The sequence below is a fragment of the Myxocyprinus asiaticus genome, chromosome 17 (assembly GCF_019703515.2).
Source record: "Myxocyprinus asiaticus isolate MX2 ecotype Aquarium Trade chromosome 17, UBuf_Myxa_2, whole genome shotgun sequence".
Classification (NCBI taxonomy): Eukaryota; Metazoa; Chordata; class Actinopteri; order Cypriniformes; family Catostomidae; genus Myxocyprinus; species Myxocyprinus asiaticus.
This window is the reverse complement of record NC_059360.1, coordinates 28,226,264-28,244,903: the sequence shown is the minus strand read 5'-3', so window position 1 is coordinate 28,244,903 and position 18,640 is coordinate 28,226,264. Positions and strand designations below refer to the sequence as shown.

General features: G+C 36.5%; 1 protein-coding gene across 1 annotated transcript; it reads left to right on the top strand.

The window, feature by feature from the left end:
• Positions 1 to 4,925: 4,925 nt before the first annotated feature.
• Positions 4,926 to 18,372, top strand: LOC127455102 (grainyhead-like protein 3 homolog). Its single transcript, XM_051722694.1, has 15 exons — positions 4,926 to 5,057; positions 6,469 to 6,634; positions 6,745 to 6,809; positions 7,445 to 7,679; positions 7,942 to 8,027; positions 8,143 to 8,293; positions 8,847 to 8,958; positions 9,579 to 9,673; positions 10,922 to 11,080; positions 12,331 to 12,412; positions 13,291 to 13,424; positions 14,095 to 14,221; positions 14,383 to 14,468; positions 14,568 to 14,632; positions 17,304 to 18,372. The coding sequence occupies exons 1-15, from the start codon at positions 5,041 to 5,043 to the stop codon at positions 17,419 to 17,421; spliced, it is 1,698 nt and encodes a 565-aa protein (XP_051578654.1). The 5' UTR covers positions 4,926 to 5,040; the 3' UTR covers positions 17,422 to 18,372.
• Positions 18,373 to 18,640: the final 268 nt, after the last annotated feature.

Sequence of the window (18,640 nt, the reverse complement as noted above, 5' to 3'; positions counted from 1 at the left end):
ATTCAAGAGTACACATTTTCCACCAGAAGACTGGAATAAAATTACAGAATTACAAAAACCAGATCAAAAGCCAATATGTCAAGGCTAGTTGCACATTTATTAATTTAGCAGACGCTTTTCTCTAACAAGACTTACAAATCAGAATAAAACAAACTTAAATATTCCAAGGGATGAAATTATACAAGTATGCCACAATTTCAATAGAGTACTAAAACAGTACAACACTAGGACAAAAGAGATTTTTCTAAGTGCATTTATAAATAAGGGCATGAGTTACGTGCTCCAGGAGAGGTGTGTGTTCAGCCGCTTTTAGAAGATTGTGATGGATTCAGGTGAAGATTAGAAGTTCATTCCACTGCAGAGGGACAATACAATATATTAATCTTATTGTCCTTCTCGTACAATTACTTAAAAACCATTAGATAAAAACAAAAGGTATAGTATATTAAGTATTAGTGGAGACCATTGTATGAGAGAGATGCAATGCTAAGTTACAAAAATATCTGCATTTGTAAGGCAGTCATGCTTAGAGAAAAAATGACATTAGAATGTGCACGGGTAGTTAAAACAGAAACTTATGTACATACAATATAGACAGAAGTGGTTTTACTTTTACTAAGACTAAAAGATCTTTTTCAGTACATTATACATTGATTATACGGTAAGACGGTGTAGGATATATCTATTGACAGCCACTGTCCCAGACACTAACACAAATCCTGAATCTCATCCCATTCAGACAACACCATTACTGTAGTTTTTTTATTCCCTCGTTCTTTCTCCGAGACTTGGGTGTAAAACAGCAGGTGCAAACACACTCCTGTTCTCACAGCTCTAAATTGATCTGATCTACACACCCTGGGAATATGATAAAGACTGTTTGCAAACCAGCCAGCACTGACTCTGTGATTTTGATGATTAGATTTAGTTCTGTTGATGAAGAGTTCACCAGTTCACAAACAGTAGAACAGCAAATTAGCTTTGATAATGCTCAGCTTGACATTTTAACTCAGGCCAGCAGTGAATAATGTGTAAAAGCAAGGGTGTAGATTCCAGGAGGGATGAGGGGTGAGGTAACCCTCCCCCCCCCCCCCAATATTTATACCATGATCAATGGGAACATGTAAATGCTTCATGCTGCAAGCCCCCAGTGTTCAAGCTAAATCTACGCCATTGTGTAAAAAACACATATTTTGCCATGTGTTGAAGTATTTTGGGATGGGAGATAAACAAAGAGAAACCATGAAAGGAGACTGTATAACAGGGGCTTCTCTATCTCTGCTCACACTTACATATTCCTGGTTTGGTTTCTGACTTTACAGCAGTTTCTAGGTGTGAAGTAATCCCTTTAGAAAAGCTCCTTGTGCTAATGGCTCTTTCTGTTTACATTCTCACTTCCATCTTAACAGAATGGCTGTTCATACACTGCTGCATCAGGTCTGATATTACATCCACTCATATTAGATTGTAAAATCAGCATAATTCTGCTCAGTGCAATCATATGAAAAAAGAGAGAGAAAAAAGGAATGGGGTCTTAGAAATATTCTTTTAGACAGATGAACCAGGAGTGCAAAGTTTTAACTTAATTCTTGAAGAACTAAATTGAATTGAACCTATAGCACTAATAGCAAACCATACTAAAAAAGGACAAGATAAGTCAGATCTCAATACAGTGGGTTTCAAATATCCACTTGTGAAAATGCCTCTATTTAGCAAATGTTCTATATTAAGATTTTTTTCCCCAGCATAACAATTTGTGTTAAAATCTTAATTAAAAATGGAAAAACTGAATGTGAATTGAAAAAAGAATAATAAAAAAAGATTTTGAATATCATATTTTCAATGAAAACTCAGACTTTTGTATGTTCATCTTTTTTTTAAAGTATTTTTCTCTAAGTGAGAGACAGACAATCTATTATCTGATCAGACATAAAAATTTGCTATATTTTAATGATGTGCCATAAACGTGGTGTGTGTGTTGTAGCCAACTCTTAGCAAATAATTACACCATTTAGCAACAACCCCATAGAGTATATGAAAAATATACATTTTTGTGTTCAGGAACTCACCTACACTCATTTACTGTAAACCAGTTAAGCTTTATCAGCATTCCTGACTTCCTTCCTTAGGTCTTCCATTATCTATTTCTTCTGCACATTTTTTCTGGGTTACTCCAGAATGCCTGGAGGGGTCTGATGTGTGTGTGCATGTGTATGAAACTGTGTGGGTGTGTGTACGGGTAGGCCACAGAGCACGCACCCTTTGTGACACAATGCCAGATACCTTGAGGTATAAAACTCACATTTATAGACATACATACCAACACAAGCACTTCTGGTGTATATATATATATATATATATATATATATATATATATATATATATATATATATGCATAAAAATATAAATACACAACAACTCTCCAAAATATTGTGCATAATTTTAACAATCCTCTAAATATTTAATAAATCAAGAAGTTAATTTAATTATAGGATATATAGATGAAGTATAAGCTACCAAACTATCCCTATTCCTCTTAATAAAAAGTCAACATTTAGTCAAAAGCTATTCTTATTCATCAAAAGGTTTGATTGTTTGAAAGTCAAAAAATGAATGTATTAGAGGTTTAGATGCAAAAGCAAGCCTGAATCTCATTCTGCAGTGTTCTGCATGATGCTTGCACACATCTATCTGTAGTGATATCATTCTGACATGGCAACATTTTCTTCTGCAAATCTGCTTGAAAACCTTGTAGTTAAAGTTTTTGAGAAGACCAATTTATTACTGTCACAAGGAAATCACAGCATTAAGAAGACATGATCGACAATTATAGGCTACACAAACACATTTTTTATGGTGTAATTCAGATTAAAATATATGATATAATTGGTAACACTTTACAAAGAGGTTCCATTTGATAACATTAGTTAACATGAACTAACAATAAAAAATACTTTTATAGCATTTATTAATATTGGTTCATGTTAATTTAAACATTTAGTAATACATTTTTAAAATCAAAAGTTGTATATGTTATCATTAGTTAATGCACTATAAACTAACATAAACTAACAATGAACAATTGTATTTTTATTAACTAAACTTAATTCGATTAACGTTGTTATTACAGTAGCATTTTTACATTCTTTTACCGTTAAAATTACAGTAATTTTTTTACAGCGATTTGTTCATTGTTAGTTCATACTAATGTTAACATATACAACTTTTGATTTGAAAAATGTATCACTATATGTTAAAACATTAACATCAACCAAGATTAATAAATGCTGTAAACAAAATAGTGTTCATTGTTAGTTTATGATACATAATGCATTAAAGGAATATTCCGGGTTCAATACAAGTTAAGCTCAATCGACAGCATTTGTGCCACAATGTTGATTACCACAAAAAATAATTTTGGATCGTCCCTCATTTTCTTAAAAAATAATAAAAAAAATAAAAATAAAAATAAAAATAAAAGTTACAGTGAGGCATTTACAATGGAAGTGAATGGGGCCAATTTTTGGAGTGTTTAAAGGCAGTAATGTAAAGCTTGTAATTTTATAAAAGCACTTACATTAATTCATCTGTTAAAACTTTTGTATTATTTGAGCTGTGAAGTTGTTTAAATCATAATTTTTACAGTCATTTTAGGGTTTGTTGACATTACATTGTCATGGCAACTAAGCTGTAAAATTGGTTATAATTTTACACAGAACAGGTTAGTAAGTGATTTTATCACAATAAAATCATGTTAACACACATATTGTTTATGTCTTGTGGCTATACTTTTGAAACAGTGTGTATTTTAACGTTTACAGATTGGCCCTATTGACTTCCATTGTAAGTGTCTTACTGGAACCCAGATTTTAGCTTTTTGTTTTTTTTAAGAAAAGGAGGGGCAAGTCAAAATAAATTTTTGTGGTAATCAGCATTGTGCCACAAATGCTGTCAATTCAGCATAACTTGTATTTAACCCGAAATATTCTGTTAATGTATATATAATAATATAATGTTAATGAATGCAAACTTATTTTAAAGTGTTACAATATAAATATATAATGATCAAAATTACACAGTGATCATTAACTGGAGTAAATAGGAATAAATGATTAATAACATAACATGAATACATGCACTTGAAATAGGTGATAAATAAATTACAATTTAGTAAATTTAGTAAATCCATTATCAAACCAAAAAAATGGCACCATCAAATAAAAGGGTGGGAATTGTTACATCTAAACCTATATAAGATGTTAAATATACATTTTTAATAAAATCTCTAATTCAGGCCTGACTTTGTTAAAAAATATTTTCAAGTGTGTCCGCAGAATAAAAGAATTGGACTAGAAATACCACAGTCCAATAAAATATGTTTCAGACAGAGAGCTCTGGCATGAGACACATATATAAAATGTATTTGTGAGTCTTGAGCGGCCTATCGTGTTTTTCTTCTATTATTAATTTCTCTCTAACCATCAATATATTAAAAAAAATTAAATTAATTAAATGAAAATAATTCTGAAATGAAGAAAAAAAGCCACAAAAACTGTGAAGCCAAAACCTTTTTCATTCTGTTAGACATGGAGAGAGAATGACCTTTCATTAGCATGTTAAAACCTTTTTATTTCAGCTGTGCCTTTGGTTTCTGATCCTAAATAAGGTGCATTTCACACCTATGGCCAGTGACTCATAGTATTTTATATTAGGTGTTAATGAGTTGCCATGACATGTACATGTACACCCCCTCCCCAAACACACTCACACACATGCTAAAGTTTCTCTCAAGCACTGAAAGAGTTAAGTGAGTATACACCTGTCCTAACACACCTGTCTCAGGCTGAGAGCCAATCAGAGTACAGATGACAACCTGTAGAGTGGATAAATAGAAGAGGCAATGTGGATACAAATCAAACCACTTCATTCATCAGGATATAAACATACTCACGAACAAACTTTTGACACACAGAGACACACATTTCTGAGGAAAAAGATCACAAACTAAGGATTTTATCTCCATTGCGTGTCAGAGGAGTCATGACCAAGGAGATTGAGTAAGTGTCATGGGTTTTCAATTTATTGTCATTAGATTTTATATGTTTATTATGCTCTAGCTCAGATTTCTTTGTCTAAAGTGTCTTTAGTATTTTTGCTTAGCTGTGTTGAGCACAAATACCAGTACTAAATTAATATATTGTTACTAAAATGAATGTGCTATAATTGCTAACCAAACAAATATGTAAAGCATTTTTATATTAATGGTTAAAGATTAGTTTATTATGAAATATTTAATTAGACATTGTCTAGAAGTCCTCCATTTTTTTTATTTTATTTTTTTTATTCCAGATTAATCAGAACTAGCTCAGACACTGCATTAGTAGGGTGTCAAAATTTGGGTTTGCAGTTTCACTGCTCTAAGCTGTCTCTTCTATTAGAGAAGATGAGTAATGTCAGTTCACTCTTCACCTCCCTCTGCTGATGTGCAAATGGGGCCCCCCACATGAATAAATGTATGGGGACAATTTTACTGAAAACTGACACCAGGGCCAAAACACGCTTTCTCTCAACGTCTGTGTCTGTCGCCCATAGACAGCGTGGTTTAACTGTCCTAGGGGCCTGGGTGTACAAACACAGATGGAAAAAGTTTTTTTTTTGCTCATGTGTCTGAGGCTGGGGTTTCTGTCAACATCCAGGGGACTTGAATTACATAAGGATATTTAATATGCTATCAAATGCAATGATGCATTTCTTTCTTTTTAAAAACTAAGGAAAAAACTAAGCAGATCTAATAATGAATGAAATACAGTATTAAGTAGTTGGAGCACTCTGACATTCAAGAATATGGAATATTTTATAGAAATGCTATGTAATGTGTGTGAACTCCTCTTTTACTTGGTGTGAGCACAGGTGCCTAAATAGCTCTGCTTGGATTTAAGCTTACCACTGCAGACCACCACATTGCTAATCCTAGTTGTTGGGTAAAGTCCCAAAGCAAATCCATCCTCTCCCTCTTTGAGGAGTTAGTGATCCTCTTCAAATCCTTGTCTTTTGTTTGCGGTACTTGTGTTAAGTTGAAATTAAGTTCCCTTCATTTTAGCGTTGGTTCTGTACATAGTTCCACTTCAGGAGCTTCTACTCTTAGGAGAATAGGCATGGAAAACATATCTGAACAGAAAATATCAGACTTTCTGTAATGCATCTAGATCTTTTTTATTGCTTTTGATCTTTTAATTTGAGTTAAGTTTGAGGGTCAATTCTTAAGACCAGCACAGATAAACAAGTTATGTACCTTGACATTATTAAAGTTTGTGGTTTTGTAACTGAAAGTCTTGTGTATACCACAGCTTATATCACATTGCCATACATCACATTTCAAATACACTCTAAAATTACTTATGCTTGTGACAGTTCTTGGGAAGGCATGATGCAGAATCGATGTTAATACCACCCTGTTCCTTCTCCCAGGGCTCTCATGGTACAACAGAACGAGAGTTTCAGCTACTCATGCTATTCAGACAACTATATTATGGATTCTTGGTCCTACGTGGACAGCAGTGACCTCAACAAGACTAAACCCAGGCTGTCATCAGATGATGACTTTGCCCTCAACCTCCTCTATGACACCTGCAAGGTAACACAAAAAGGATACTTTAGTATTTTCAAAATTTCCACCTTTCCCCCATAATTGTAAGATATTTTCCCTCATGATTTAATTTTGTTTATACATTTATTTATTTTAAGACCCAAAAAGAGCAGAAGATGACATCACGTGCCCGTGAAAGCAGCATGTACAAAACCATGGAGAGGTAAGCTTGACCATATAATTTTAATATGATATATGTTCCAGGTAGAAGACGAGATGAATATATGTTATGACAGTAGGTCATCAAGGTGTGAAAGGACATTGTTGCACTATTTCCTCTTTCTCCAATGTATTGGAAGGTTGAGTAATTTAGCCTAGGATTATTTGAGGTCAGAGCTTGTTCAGCTGTTAATCCTCTTCTTCAACCCATCCCAAAAAAGACTGAGTCACTACATAGCACCCTTTTGTGCACGTGAAAAATCGCTGTCTATCAAGCTTGTTGGTCTCTCTAATGGCAAACCCTGCAGAGAAACTCAAACAGTAAAAAAATATCAGCATTAGGCAGCAAACAGCTCCCACCCAGAGTGTTTGGCTTTCCTTTTCATGCAAAGAAAACTCCATAAACAATGTAGAGATTTGATGTATGAGCAAAGCTTTTATTGATTTTAACACTTTTTTGTTATGATTGTTTGAGTAGCTACTAGCTGACACTGTGTGAATAGTTTTCCTGGACAATATGAAGAGTTAGCATCTGTGATTAACCACCATTTTCACAACTGCTAAAAAAATTTGAATTTGCAACTGGAAGGTTCATTGGTCTCCAATCTCAATTTGTATTTTTTATGATTGTTCTCTTAGGACACCAAACGTTTCTCCTCCTGAACTAGCAACACTAGAGAATGTTCACATAATGAAGCTGCTTTCTGAGAATATTTCCCTCAGTCAGTCAAAGCAACCGTTGCCAGGCACTGACAGCTACACAGGGGATGGCTACGATAAGCAAGTCATCAACAACATCTTCGACTCTCTCCTATTTACAGCATCACAGAAGTCATGGCAGCCTGACCAAACCTATTCAGAGGCTAACCCAGAGGTTTGCAGTGTATTTTTTAATCAAACACTTTCCATGCACTACATATGCACAAAAGCATATTAATATAACTTTAAAATTTATGTTTTGTGCTACGTATAGGTTTCATAAATTGATTGGGGAGAATTTTGCTCACTTATCTTGATTCTTTGTATAATAATACATAAAATATGCCATGAACTTTGTCATGAATGCCTAAAACAGGTGCTTTGTCCTATATAATTAACATCAACTTATGACACATCTGTTTGTTTTCTGTTCACAGCCTCTTGCCTACAGCAGTACCTTTGAGGGACAGGCAAGCCCTGTATACTCAGATTCCTATTCCAACTCTCCTCCTGAAAGATACAGGTGAGACTTTTCACTTGTACTCCCTTTATAGATGCTATACAACACCAGATATTAGTAAGTAGTAGACTGAGTAGTGATGTTAAATAAAATGTTTTCTTTTTACCCCCTTTTAAAGGAATGACTTCCAGTTTGTTCTTGGTGCCCCACAAGCTTCCCAGCACAAGACTACAGAAATACCCATGGTGTACCTCAATAAGGGGCAGTTCTACCCAATCACCTTGCAGGGAGTGGACAGTATTGCTGGAGTGTCATGCAGCAAAGTAAAAGTGAGTTATACTTTCACACCAATCGGGACATGAAGGACAGAATTCATGCTTACCAAGTTCCAAAGAAGACTGAGCGTTACTAGTTAGTTTTGCATTCTTTGAACTCGCTTGAAATTTTGTCATTTACCTTGAGGATTGGTAACCGTGCAAGAGCAAAGAAGCTTCAGGGCAAGCTTCCTACACCTACACCAAACCCATTCATACAAATCCTGCCCTGTTCTGCAGACCCTGCAGATTATAATACTCTTAACTTTAGAAGATGGAGAAGGTGTGACAGCTTGGTGCTTTTGTTTGAAAGCATACACTGCTATAGTCCGTAACAAAGCAGAGAGAAAGGGGTATTAGTGTGGTGACTTACAACATTGCCAGATAAACGAAAAAAAGACAAGCATTTGTTCTACTGGGAGTCACCACTCTCTAAAACAACACAAGATGATTGACACGTTCAAATAATGCTCCTTTTTTCTTTCTATATCCTCTCTCTGTCTCTCTCTCTCTCTCTCTCTCTCTCTCTCTCTCTCTCTCTCTCTCTCTCTCTCTCTCGATCACTCAGACGGTGATCATGGCTGTGTTTGAGAATGACAAGAGTCCTGAGATGCAGCTAAAGTACTGGAACCACTGGCACGCTCGACAGCCTACAGTTAAACAGAGAGTCATTGATATTGGTGTGTATCTTACTATTGCACTTACTCTAACAACACATAAAAAGAATGCTTTTGAAATCCTTAATTGCACTCCAAAAATATATATATTTTTAATCATTACTTTTGTCTCATTTTCCAGTAAAAATATCTAAACTTCCTAAAAACAAGATACATTTACAGTAAAATAGTGTAAATGTGTTCAAATTAAGTTAACTTTCTTACCCCACTGGCATTTTTTTCCTTCTTATTTTAAGCATAAACCTTACAGGATTTAATTAGATTTATGCTAAAATCAAGAAAAAGTTATTTATATTAAACAAAGATACTGTATTCTGTATTCTATATAGTCTTAATTTCCTATACAGCTATGCTTCAAGTAAATGTGTCTGGTTTTAAGGATTTTTAGATATTTAGTGCTGAAAACAAGGAAAAAAAGACTGATTAAGACAGGGGCATAGATTCCGGGGATGGGGGGAGGTAACCAATAATCAAAACAATTGATTCAAATGTAATGGATAAATGCTTCACGTTGCAACATCCCCCCGACCCCCATACTATAAGGTGGAGAGATTTGCTTCATCTGGGTCTTATTTCATGCTCTTTGTTTTAATAAATTCTTCTGTGTCTTCTGTAACTCTCAGCTGACTACAAGGAAGTCTTCAGTGGATTAAGTAACGTGGAGGAGGTTGCTTTTAATGCACTGTCCTTTAACTGGAACACCAATGAAGAGGCTAAGGTAAGACCACATACACACAAACACACACACACACACACAGTTTCACTTGCATAATTGATGGGTTGAAAGGATAATAATTTAGATGAGAGGAAGAGCAGTTGTATCTATGGTATGTGGCCTCTTCAGGCACCTGTCATCATAGGGAATGAAGAGAGAATAAGAAAGAGAGAGAAAGAGAGAGGGAAGCAGGGAAGAAGAGAGAGAAAAATAGGGCTCCAGCTTCAGCATGCCCCGAAGGTAGTTATGGGTGGGACAGTGAAACTCACATCAGGTGGAGCAGAGAAAGAAAGAGATAGAGAGAACATTAAAGAGAAAGGGAAAGCAATTAGTTTGTAGAGAAAAACACTGTTGCTGCCGTAGAAAAAAAAAATCGGAATAATTTGAATGAAACATTCAAACCATATATGACTGTTCACCCATATATGAAAATTCTGTCAGAATTCACTCACCTTCATGTTGTTCAAAACCCGTATAAATGTCTTCTGTGGAACACAAAAGGAGATATTAGAGAGCCTCATTCACCATTTACTTTCATTGCATATTTGTACATACAATGAAAGTAAATGGTGACTGAGATTGTAATTATGCCTGACATCTCCATTTGTGTCCCACGAAAAAAAGAAAGTTATATAGGTTTGGATCGACTTGAGGGTGAGTAAATGATTTTCACTTTTGATACTACAGTATCCCTTTAATTTCCAATGTACCGCCCACACCGTACCAGTGTGTCAGTGTCACTAGGACCAAATTTTGAGTTTGGAAGTCACAAATTGGCACCTGTTTACCCAATTATTAATTTAGTCTTCCCAGTATCCAAAATAATTATTTTAAAATATTTTACAATCCAAACATGTCTGATCTCGCCAAATTGTGATCCATATAGGCACTCCTTTTCTTTTTAAATAAATCTGAATTTCTGAACAATCATTTGCGTATGACACATCTAATGTGTCTCACCCCTGATCCTTCATTTTGTTATGACGTAAAGAGACTTTCCAAAGCATAGTTTTGTTTTTCTGGTGTAATAATGACAGGCCTGTGCATGAACCAAGTAACACATGTTCTGTCATTCTGATAATTTCACTTACATGTCTATTTGTCTCTATGGAAATGTACGGTACAGCTGTGTCACCTTGTTGTGCAACAAAGTCTGGGTGTAAATACTTAGATACTTCCTTGATTTACAAGTGATTTGCAGAGGTTTCATGTACTGGTGTCTTATTAATGTATCTCTTGATTCTATTACAGGTGCACATTGGCATCAATTCTCTGAGCACTGACTTCTCCTCACAGAAGGGGGTCAAAGGTCTTCCTCTGAACCTTCAGATAGACACGTATGATTTCAGCACAGGGAGCAATCGTCTCATTCACAGAGCAGTGTGTCAGGTCAAGATCTTCTGTGATAAGGTGAGCCTCGTAATGTGCAACATGCAACTACTCCTAATATTATACAGTACTTTACCAGCAAAAAGTTTGGACAAACTTACTCAAAACTTTTTAAATTGTCCAAACTATGTCTGAACTTCTCTTATTTTAGCCTCGTTGGCTCTAACAGTAGCTTTAAACACTATTGGAATTCTCTCAACCATCTTCATTAAGTATCCAACTGGGATGCTTTTAAAACAGTTTTCTTAACTATTTGGTCCAAATCATCCATATATAATGAATTACAAATAAAATTTTCTAAAGAAATTCATATACATTTTATATTTGTCTGTAAAACTGATTTTTAAGCATTTAAGCATAAGCCTTTAGATCAGTCAAGTGTGCCCAAATTGGTATTGACTGGTATTTTAAGTTTATTGTAAGAAGCATGTCGACCCAAAAGGGAATTGTAAATGCATGTTAAAGAGTGCAAAATCATGTTTGCATGCATTCAAAGATTTGATGAAAAATATAACTTGGGTCAGAAACATTTAATTTTAATAGCAGGGTGTGCTCAGTTTTTAATGCACTGGATCTCCATTACTGGAGATATACACATAGTCGTGACTCACTGCCATTATGACTTACCGGGTAATTTCCTCAACAAAAAAAAGTGGTATATGTTCCACTAACCACTGACCTAATACTATCACATTTTCAATGATGGGATCAATTGCATTGGGGCATAAAACAAATACACACCAAAGTATTTGTGATTTTCTTTCAATCTGTTTTTCCATCTCTCGCCCTTACTCTGTCTGGTACCTCCATCTTCTTACTCTTAAGACAAACTATTGATCCCTTTGTTTAGCTGATCAGATAAATGTTTAGCAGACTAGACTGCTCTATCTCCTCATCTCCCTAAAGCCAGTTTGTGTGTTTCATGGCGGCATTAACTATTAGCTGTTTTGACAGTGCCTGATGGGTAGGTCTGATTTATTACACGTCTGACAGGTTTAGCAGCAGCAGGTGAATTGAGTGCACTGCTGCATTGCTGTGGTTTCTCTAGATGGATCAAATGCATATCTACCACACAGCTGGCACCTAAACTAGACATGAACTCATACTGAGTTGCTTACAAGACCTATAGTTACAGTGTTTTATGACTCTGATTAAAGTATTGTTCATTGTTTTAAAAGAGGCTTGCAAGCTTGTTTTAATGCTTTTGAATATTCAAGATGTTCTACAGTTGCTCAGATTCTAAATGTTTGAATGTCCTTGAATGTTTGCAGGGGGCAGAGAGGAAGATGAGAGATGAGGAGCGAAAGAGATCCAAGAGGAGGACCAAGAATTTGTCAGACTCCAGCAACAATGGTGAGTGCCTTCAGTCACATAATTACGACCTGAGAAACTCAGGGTACACCCTTTACCACCCTACAAGAAGCGTAAAGAGAATATGCACTCAAAATACATACCTTCCCCAGCACTGTGTCCTTTTTGTTATCTGCTATCAGTGCAAACTAGAGTTCCATCACCTAAGAACCCTGAGACCAAAGCCCAACCAGGAACCCAAATCTGAACCACTCAACTCTTAATTGTCAGCTCAAGTGAAACAGAGAGCCTGTTAAGAATGTTCCTCTTCATTTGACTCAAGCCTAAAACCACAAAATAGTGTTTAGACATATTTTCAATGACACTAAAAAGCTACACCACAGGTCCCAAACTTAAATTCCCTGGAGGTCACTATCTAGATGTTCTTCGAGTGAATTTTCATTCCAAAGAAGCAATTCAAGCTTGAAGTACCACCTTCATTTTTTTGCAATTAACAGTCAACAGGGGGCAGTCAATGCAAATCCAGCTGTACAGTCAAATGTTGATATGTGATTAATTGCGATTAATTAATGGGCATGTCATGTAAATAATTTCGATTAAATTGACAGCTCTAATATATTTCAATATATTAGGCTACAGTTCAGCAATCCTTTAAGAGAATTATGACATAACATTAAAGGTTGAACCAAAACATAGAAAGTAAAAATTTAAATGCGCATTTAAAATAAATTGATCACTTGTGGGGCCATTTTCAACTTTTTCAGTCTGCTGGGTGGTAGTTTGAGGCCCCTACACTCTTTTCTCCAATAGCAGTTTCAATGCTTTTTCAGTGGTTATGCCTGCATATGTCTACATCTTACATTTTATTTTATTGTCAAAATTTGAGTGTTGTATTAAAGCTGCTTTTTTTCTCTACCCAGGTCATAAACAGGCCTTAGTCTCCAGCTCTGTTGGAAAGGACTGCACCTACTTTAAATCTCTAGATGATCACGTCACACAACCTGTCTTATTTATCCCAGAAATGCACTTCAGTACCATGCAGCGCTGTGGCCTGGTATGTCTTTTACACAAACACACACACACACACACACACACACACACACGCTCTTCCCTATATCCTAGGATATGTGGCTTACCACAGCATTGTTCAGTCATGTTCGCCAACATCACAAGGGGCAAGCATACGGGAGCAAGAGAGGAAAAGTGTGGGAAAAAATGCAGTGGGAAAGAGGTGGGCTTAGAAAAGAATGAGAGAAAGTGATCTCGAGATCTGACATGCTAACTGGTGCTTTCTTAAGTTTACATGACAGCAAACGAAACTCACCTCAGGAGGGGACAGCCACACTGACTGACACAGGGATTAACCCGTGGGAGCTCAAACAAACATGCACACACACACTTATTATGCTGGTGTTGAAGAGATGCTATTAAGCCATGTTTACACAGCATAAGAGACAAGGAATAGATGATGTTCTGGCAAGCCTTTTTCCCAAAGACGAGCATAGTGTGTTTTAGATTTCAACAGAACTTCAACAACATAACATATGTTGATGTCAGTGGTTTAGCACTGTTGCATAGTCCCAAATAGGAAGTTTCCAATTCATGTTCAAAGAAGAATCTCACTATCAATGTAATCATCAGCATGCGAACATGCAAGCGCTAGGAAATGAAGCAACAGTTTTATGACTTATTAAAACTTTGATCTTATCTGTTTGTTTGTCCAGGTGCCCCCTGTCAGCTTGGAGGAAAGTGACCGGACATCACTGAAACGTATTAACTGCTACACAGAAAGTGGCGACCAAAGCAGCTCCCCGCCAAGCAAACAAGCTCGCCGAGATGAGCAACAAAGAGGTACGGAAGATTCTAGGTCAAGTGTAATGCAGTTTTTGTCATTATAAATTTATCGACTTGATCTCAATTCTGCTTGTTCTTAACACTCAGACAGAAATCACAGACTCAAATCACAACTTAGTTGCAGACTATTCTGATGATAAGAGTGTTTGTTTTTTCAGTTCTACTGTACGTAAGGCGAGAGACTGAGGAAGTGTTCGATGCGCTCATGTTAAACACACCAAACCTCAAGGGCCTCAGAGAAGCGGTAAGTATTCAACCTCTCTTTCCATTACACGTTTGTGAAGATCTCACTTCAAAACCTGAGAAGAATCGTTTCTAAGACTTGACTCATGTGCCTTCTCAGATTTCAGAAAAGTATGGTATGCAAGAAGACACTATTGGGAAAATCTTCAAGAAATGCAAACGAGGGTGAGTAAAATATCAATAACATTTCCAGTCAAACTCAAAGCTACTGCCATTTTAGAACTGGGTGAAAGATTTTGGTGGACTGCAGCAGCGGCTGTAGGAGATTTATTAATGGCGAGATTAGATTAAGTCATGAGCAGAAATAGAGCGATGTTGAAATGTCCTCTTTAAAGGAGACGAATGACTGTTAAACCCTTTTCTTATAATCTGAGTGCCATCTCAACAAGCTACCTGGAAGAAAGTCGACAGACCGGGTTGACAGGAGATCTGTAGTATTTGGAATGTTATGATTGCTGCTCCCCTTTAAAAAAGAGGATGAATAAAAAGCAAAACAAAAGGAGGAAGACAGTAAGATTTCAACATACTGTAGGTAGAGTCATCTGACAGTGTTGTGCTGTATGTTTTTGCGGGTTATAAAACTCGAAACAGGAGAGATGAAGACTTTGATAGGAAGGTACAATTGTCTGATTGTGTAAGAGACACTACGTGCAACTTCATGAGCCCCGGCTCCGAGAACTCCATTTATCTCTCTGGTTGGTGATCACCCATGACACCATGTAGACATTTGTGCTTACCTGTTCACTCTTCCGCATCGGAACATGAATGGGAATAACCATCAGCCTGAAAAACTCATTTCAGTGCATCATAAAGTAGATGGTTTTAAAATAAAGCATATAATTGTACCACTACTAATGACAGTAGGGATTGTTGAAAATCATTGTCACGCAATAAAAGATGATCTGTTTAAAGGGAATGTTCACCCCAAAATGAAAATCTGTCATCATTTACTCATCCTCATGTTGTTTTAAACCTGTATGAACATAATTAGGAGATGTAGGTTTCATTACATGCAAAAAAGATGCAATTAGAGTGAATGGTGAGTCTAACATACTGCCTAATATCTCCTAATTCTTTTGCCCGGAAGAAAAAAACAGTTCCATTTTAGGGTGAACTATACCTTTAAGGAGCCACTCTGATCTAGATAGGTCACAAGAAACACATCCAGTACTCTATTATATAGTGTGTGTGTGTTTTTTTTTATCTTAATCATCCTAGCTTTGAGCTGTGTAACTTGGAGCTCAACTTTCCTCAGGCCGTTAGATGATGATATGGCTGAGGGATAGGAGACAGGTTGAGCTGCATTCTCGCTCTTCTCTCTCGCCCCAATTGTCAATCAAACTCCTTCCACCCTCAGGGCTGGGAGAGCTGGCACAACCTTGCTGTTAGTCTGTCATACACACGCACATGCAATCACTGCATTAGATGAACGCTGGCCCATCTACCTGTTGATGTCAACTTTTGTGCAAATAATTGTGTGAGCAAGTTATAAGACTGAAACGTGTTAGATGAGGGTTGTTTTTAAGGATCTAAATCAGTGTCTTCCCTTAGGGAAGGAATGATGAATGCTTTAGAAGATGGTAAAGGAATGTTTGAGATTTTGTTTCTGTAGTTCGTTGGACACAGTTCATCCATGTGCACCTTTTCTGTGCAAATTTAAATCCAATTTTCAACTTTGTTGCCATGATTACATAACCCCTAAAATTTCCATAAAAAAATGATGATTAAGACAAATTTACAGCTCAAATAATACATACGTTTTTACAAAAGAATTAATGTAAGTGCTTTTATAAATTATAAGCTTCATTGCTGAAAGTGCCTCATTGTAACCTGGATTTTTGCTTTTTTTTAAAGAAAAGGAGAGACGTGTTGAAATGATTTTTTGTGGTAATCAACATTATGCCACAAACCTGGATTGACCTTAACTTGTATTTTCCATACAATATTCCTTTAAGGTCAACATGAACTCAAAATTGACCCTATTTACATTCCTTTTTTAAATTTTTATTAAATATTTCTCCCCAATATGGAATGCCCAATTCCCACTGCTTACTAGGTCCTCATTGTGGCGTGGTTACTCACCTCAATCCAGGTGGTGGAGGACAAGTCTCAATTGCCTCCGCTTCTGAGACAGTCAGTCCGCGCATTTATCACGTGGCTTGCTGTGCATGACTCCGCATGTGGAGGCTCATTCTACTCTCCGCGATCCACGCACAACTTACCATGTGCCCCACTGAGAACGAGAACCACTAAATGTGACTCTACCCTCCCTAGCAACCAGGCCAATTTGGTTGCTTAGGAGACCTGGCTGGAGTCACTCAGCACACCCTGGATTCACACTTGCAACTCCAGGGGTGGTAGTCAGCGTCAATACTCGATGAGCTACCCAGGCCCCCCATTTACATTCTTAATACATGTTGCTTAATACTTAATACTGTGCACGATTCATCGGTGCATGTTATTCCAAATAAAAAATGTCTTCGCAATATTTCATCAAAACTTGCTACGACTCTAAAACAACTATACATTTTGGTTGATGTCAAAAATTACTCTTTTTTTTTTTTACAATATTTTTATTACCACCTGGCTCCATTCTGGTTTGTAGCACCCACTTTTCACAATATTTAAGTCCCTTCCTTCATTTTTTCTCATTCTATCACATTTCACTCTGGAAATATGTCCGATAATTAAAGTAAAATGGGTTGCAAATGCCGATTTGGAATTAGTGTTTAGACTTTTTAATGAACATTTGTGACATTACCTGCATGATTATGTACTTTTGGTTGGAGTTCATGATTTATAACCCATTTCTCTCTGTCTTTTTTACCACCATCAGGATATTTGTGAACATGGATGACAACATCATCGAGCATTACAGCAATCACTCTGCCTTCCTCATTGAAATCTCCGAAGTCATGGTCAACCACTTCCAGATCACACTCATGGAGTTATAAATGACATTATCAACCAGTGACACGACACCTGGTCCTGCTGGCAGCTTCTGTCTGCCCCTCAAATTACAATATACCACAATCTCAGAGCCAGACTCTGCAGTGCCAGAGCCATTGCCATGGAAACAAGAGAACTCGCCTATCCTGCCAGTTCTGACATTTTCAGTTTGAACAGATACCAATTCGCCTGTATAAATACCATTTACCTCTTTTATACTTTTTTATTATTTTATAACATGAGCAATTATGATCAAAAGGTAAAATTCCTTGTAAATAATAAATGTAAATAGACATAAATATCATAATGTTGTGTGTTGAATTGATTCTAAAATGAGTTATATGTTATTATTTCAATTACAAACTTGCCTTTTTTGACGCTGCCTCTTTGCTGCTTATGATAGGCCCATAATTTCTAAAACAGGATGTGAGGTGGTTTTATCGCTTAATGCTCCAATGGTGGTTTGCATGTTTTGTTTTTGTTTTTTTATCTTGCCGCATGATAATTCACTACACTTCCAGTCAGTCTATCAGCCTTTTAGTTTCACATCTGAAATACTCCACACACCCAAGAGTGTTTCAGACTTGTAAGTCACACATTTCCACCATTATAGAGCCGCATATTTTTCAGTGTTTCACTCACCAAGACTTTAATGGCCAGATGTTGAAAACTGGCTCCACGCATTTCGAATCTGTGTGGCTGTAAGGGTTGCTAGGACAACAGACCCTTTTGTCCACCAACATTTAGAGAAGAAAGTTCGGACGAACCACTGCAATGTCGAACTTGCCCAAACATCAGATTCATTTACGGGGACTTTTCAGTTTGTGGATTTTGCTTCACAAAACTTGTACATTTCAAATGCTTTGTATTGCTGTCATACAATATTAATATACTAAAGCTGTGTTTTCCATTTTTACTGCCTCTGCTTTTATAAGGAAAATAAAATTAAAAATATATTTAAGTGATTTTGTCACAGTTTTTTGTTACAAAATACCTACAAAATGGGAACTTGACAAATTAGTTGGAATGCACTCCAATCTTTATTTACAATCAATGGGACATTTAGGTGCTGCTTGAATGAAGGAGGTCTAATACCTGGCAGCAGTTGCTCAGATGGCGCATGCAGCCCTGAAGCACGTGACCTGGATGTGGCCTTTGCTTCATGGGCACTCAGTTCTGGAACATTACAACATTTCAGCTACTTCATTTATTTTCATCCTTCTG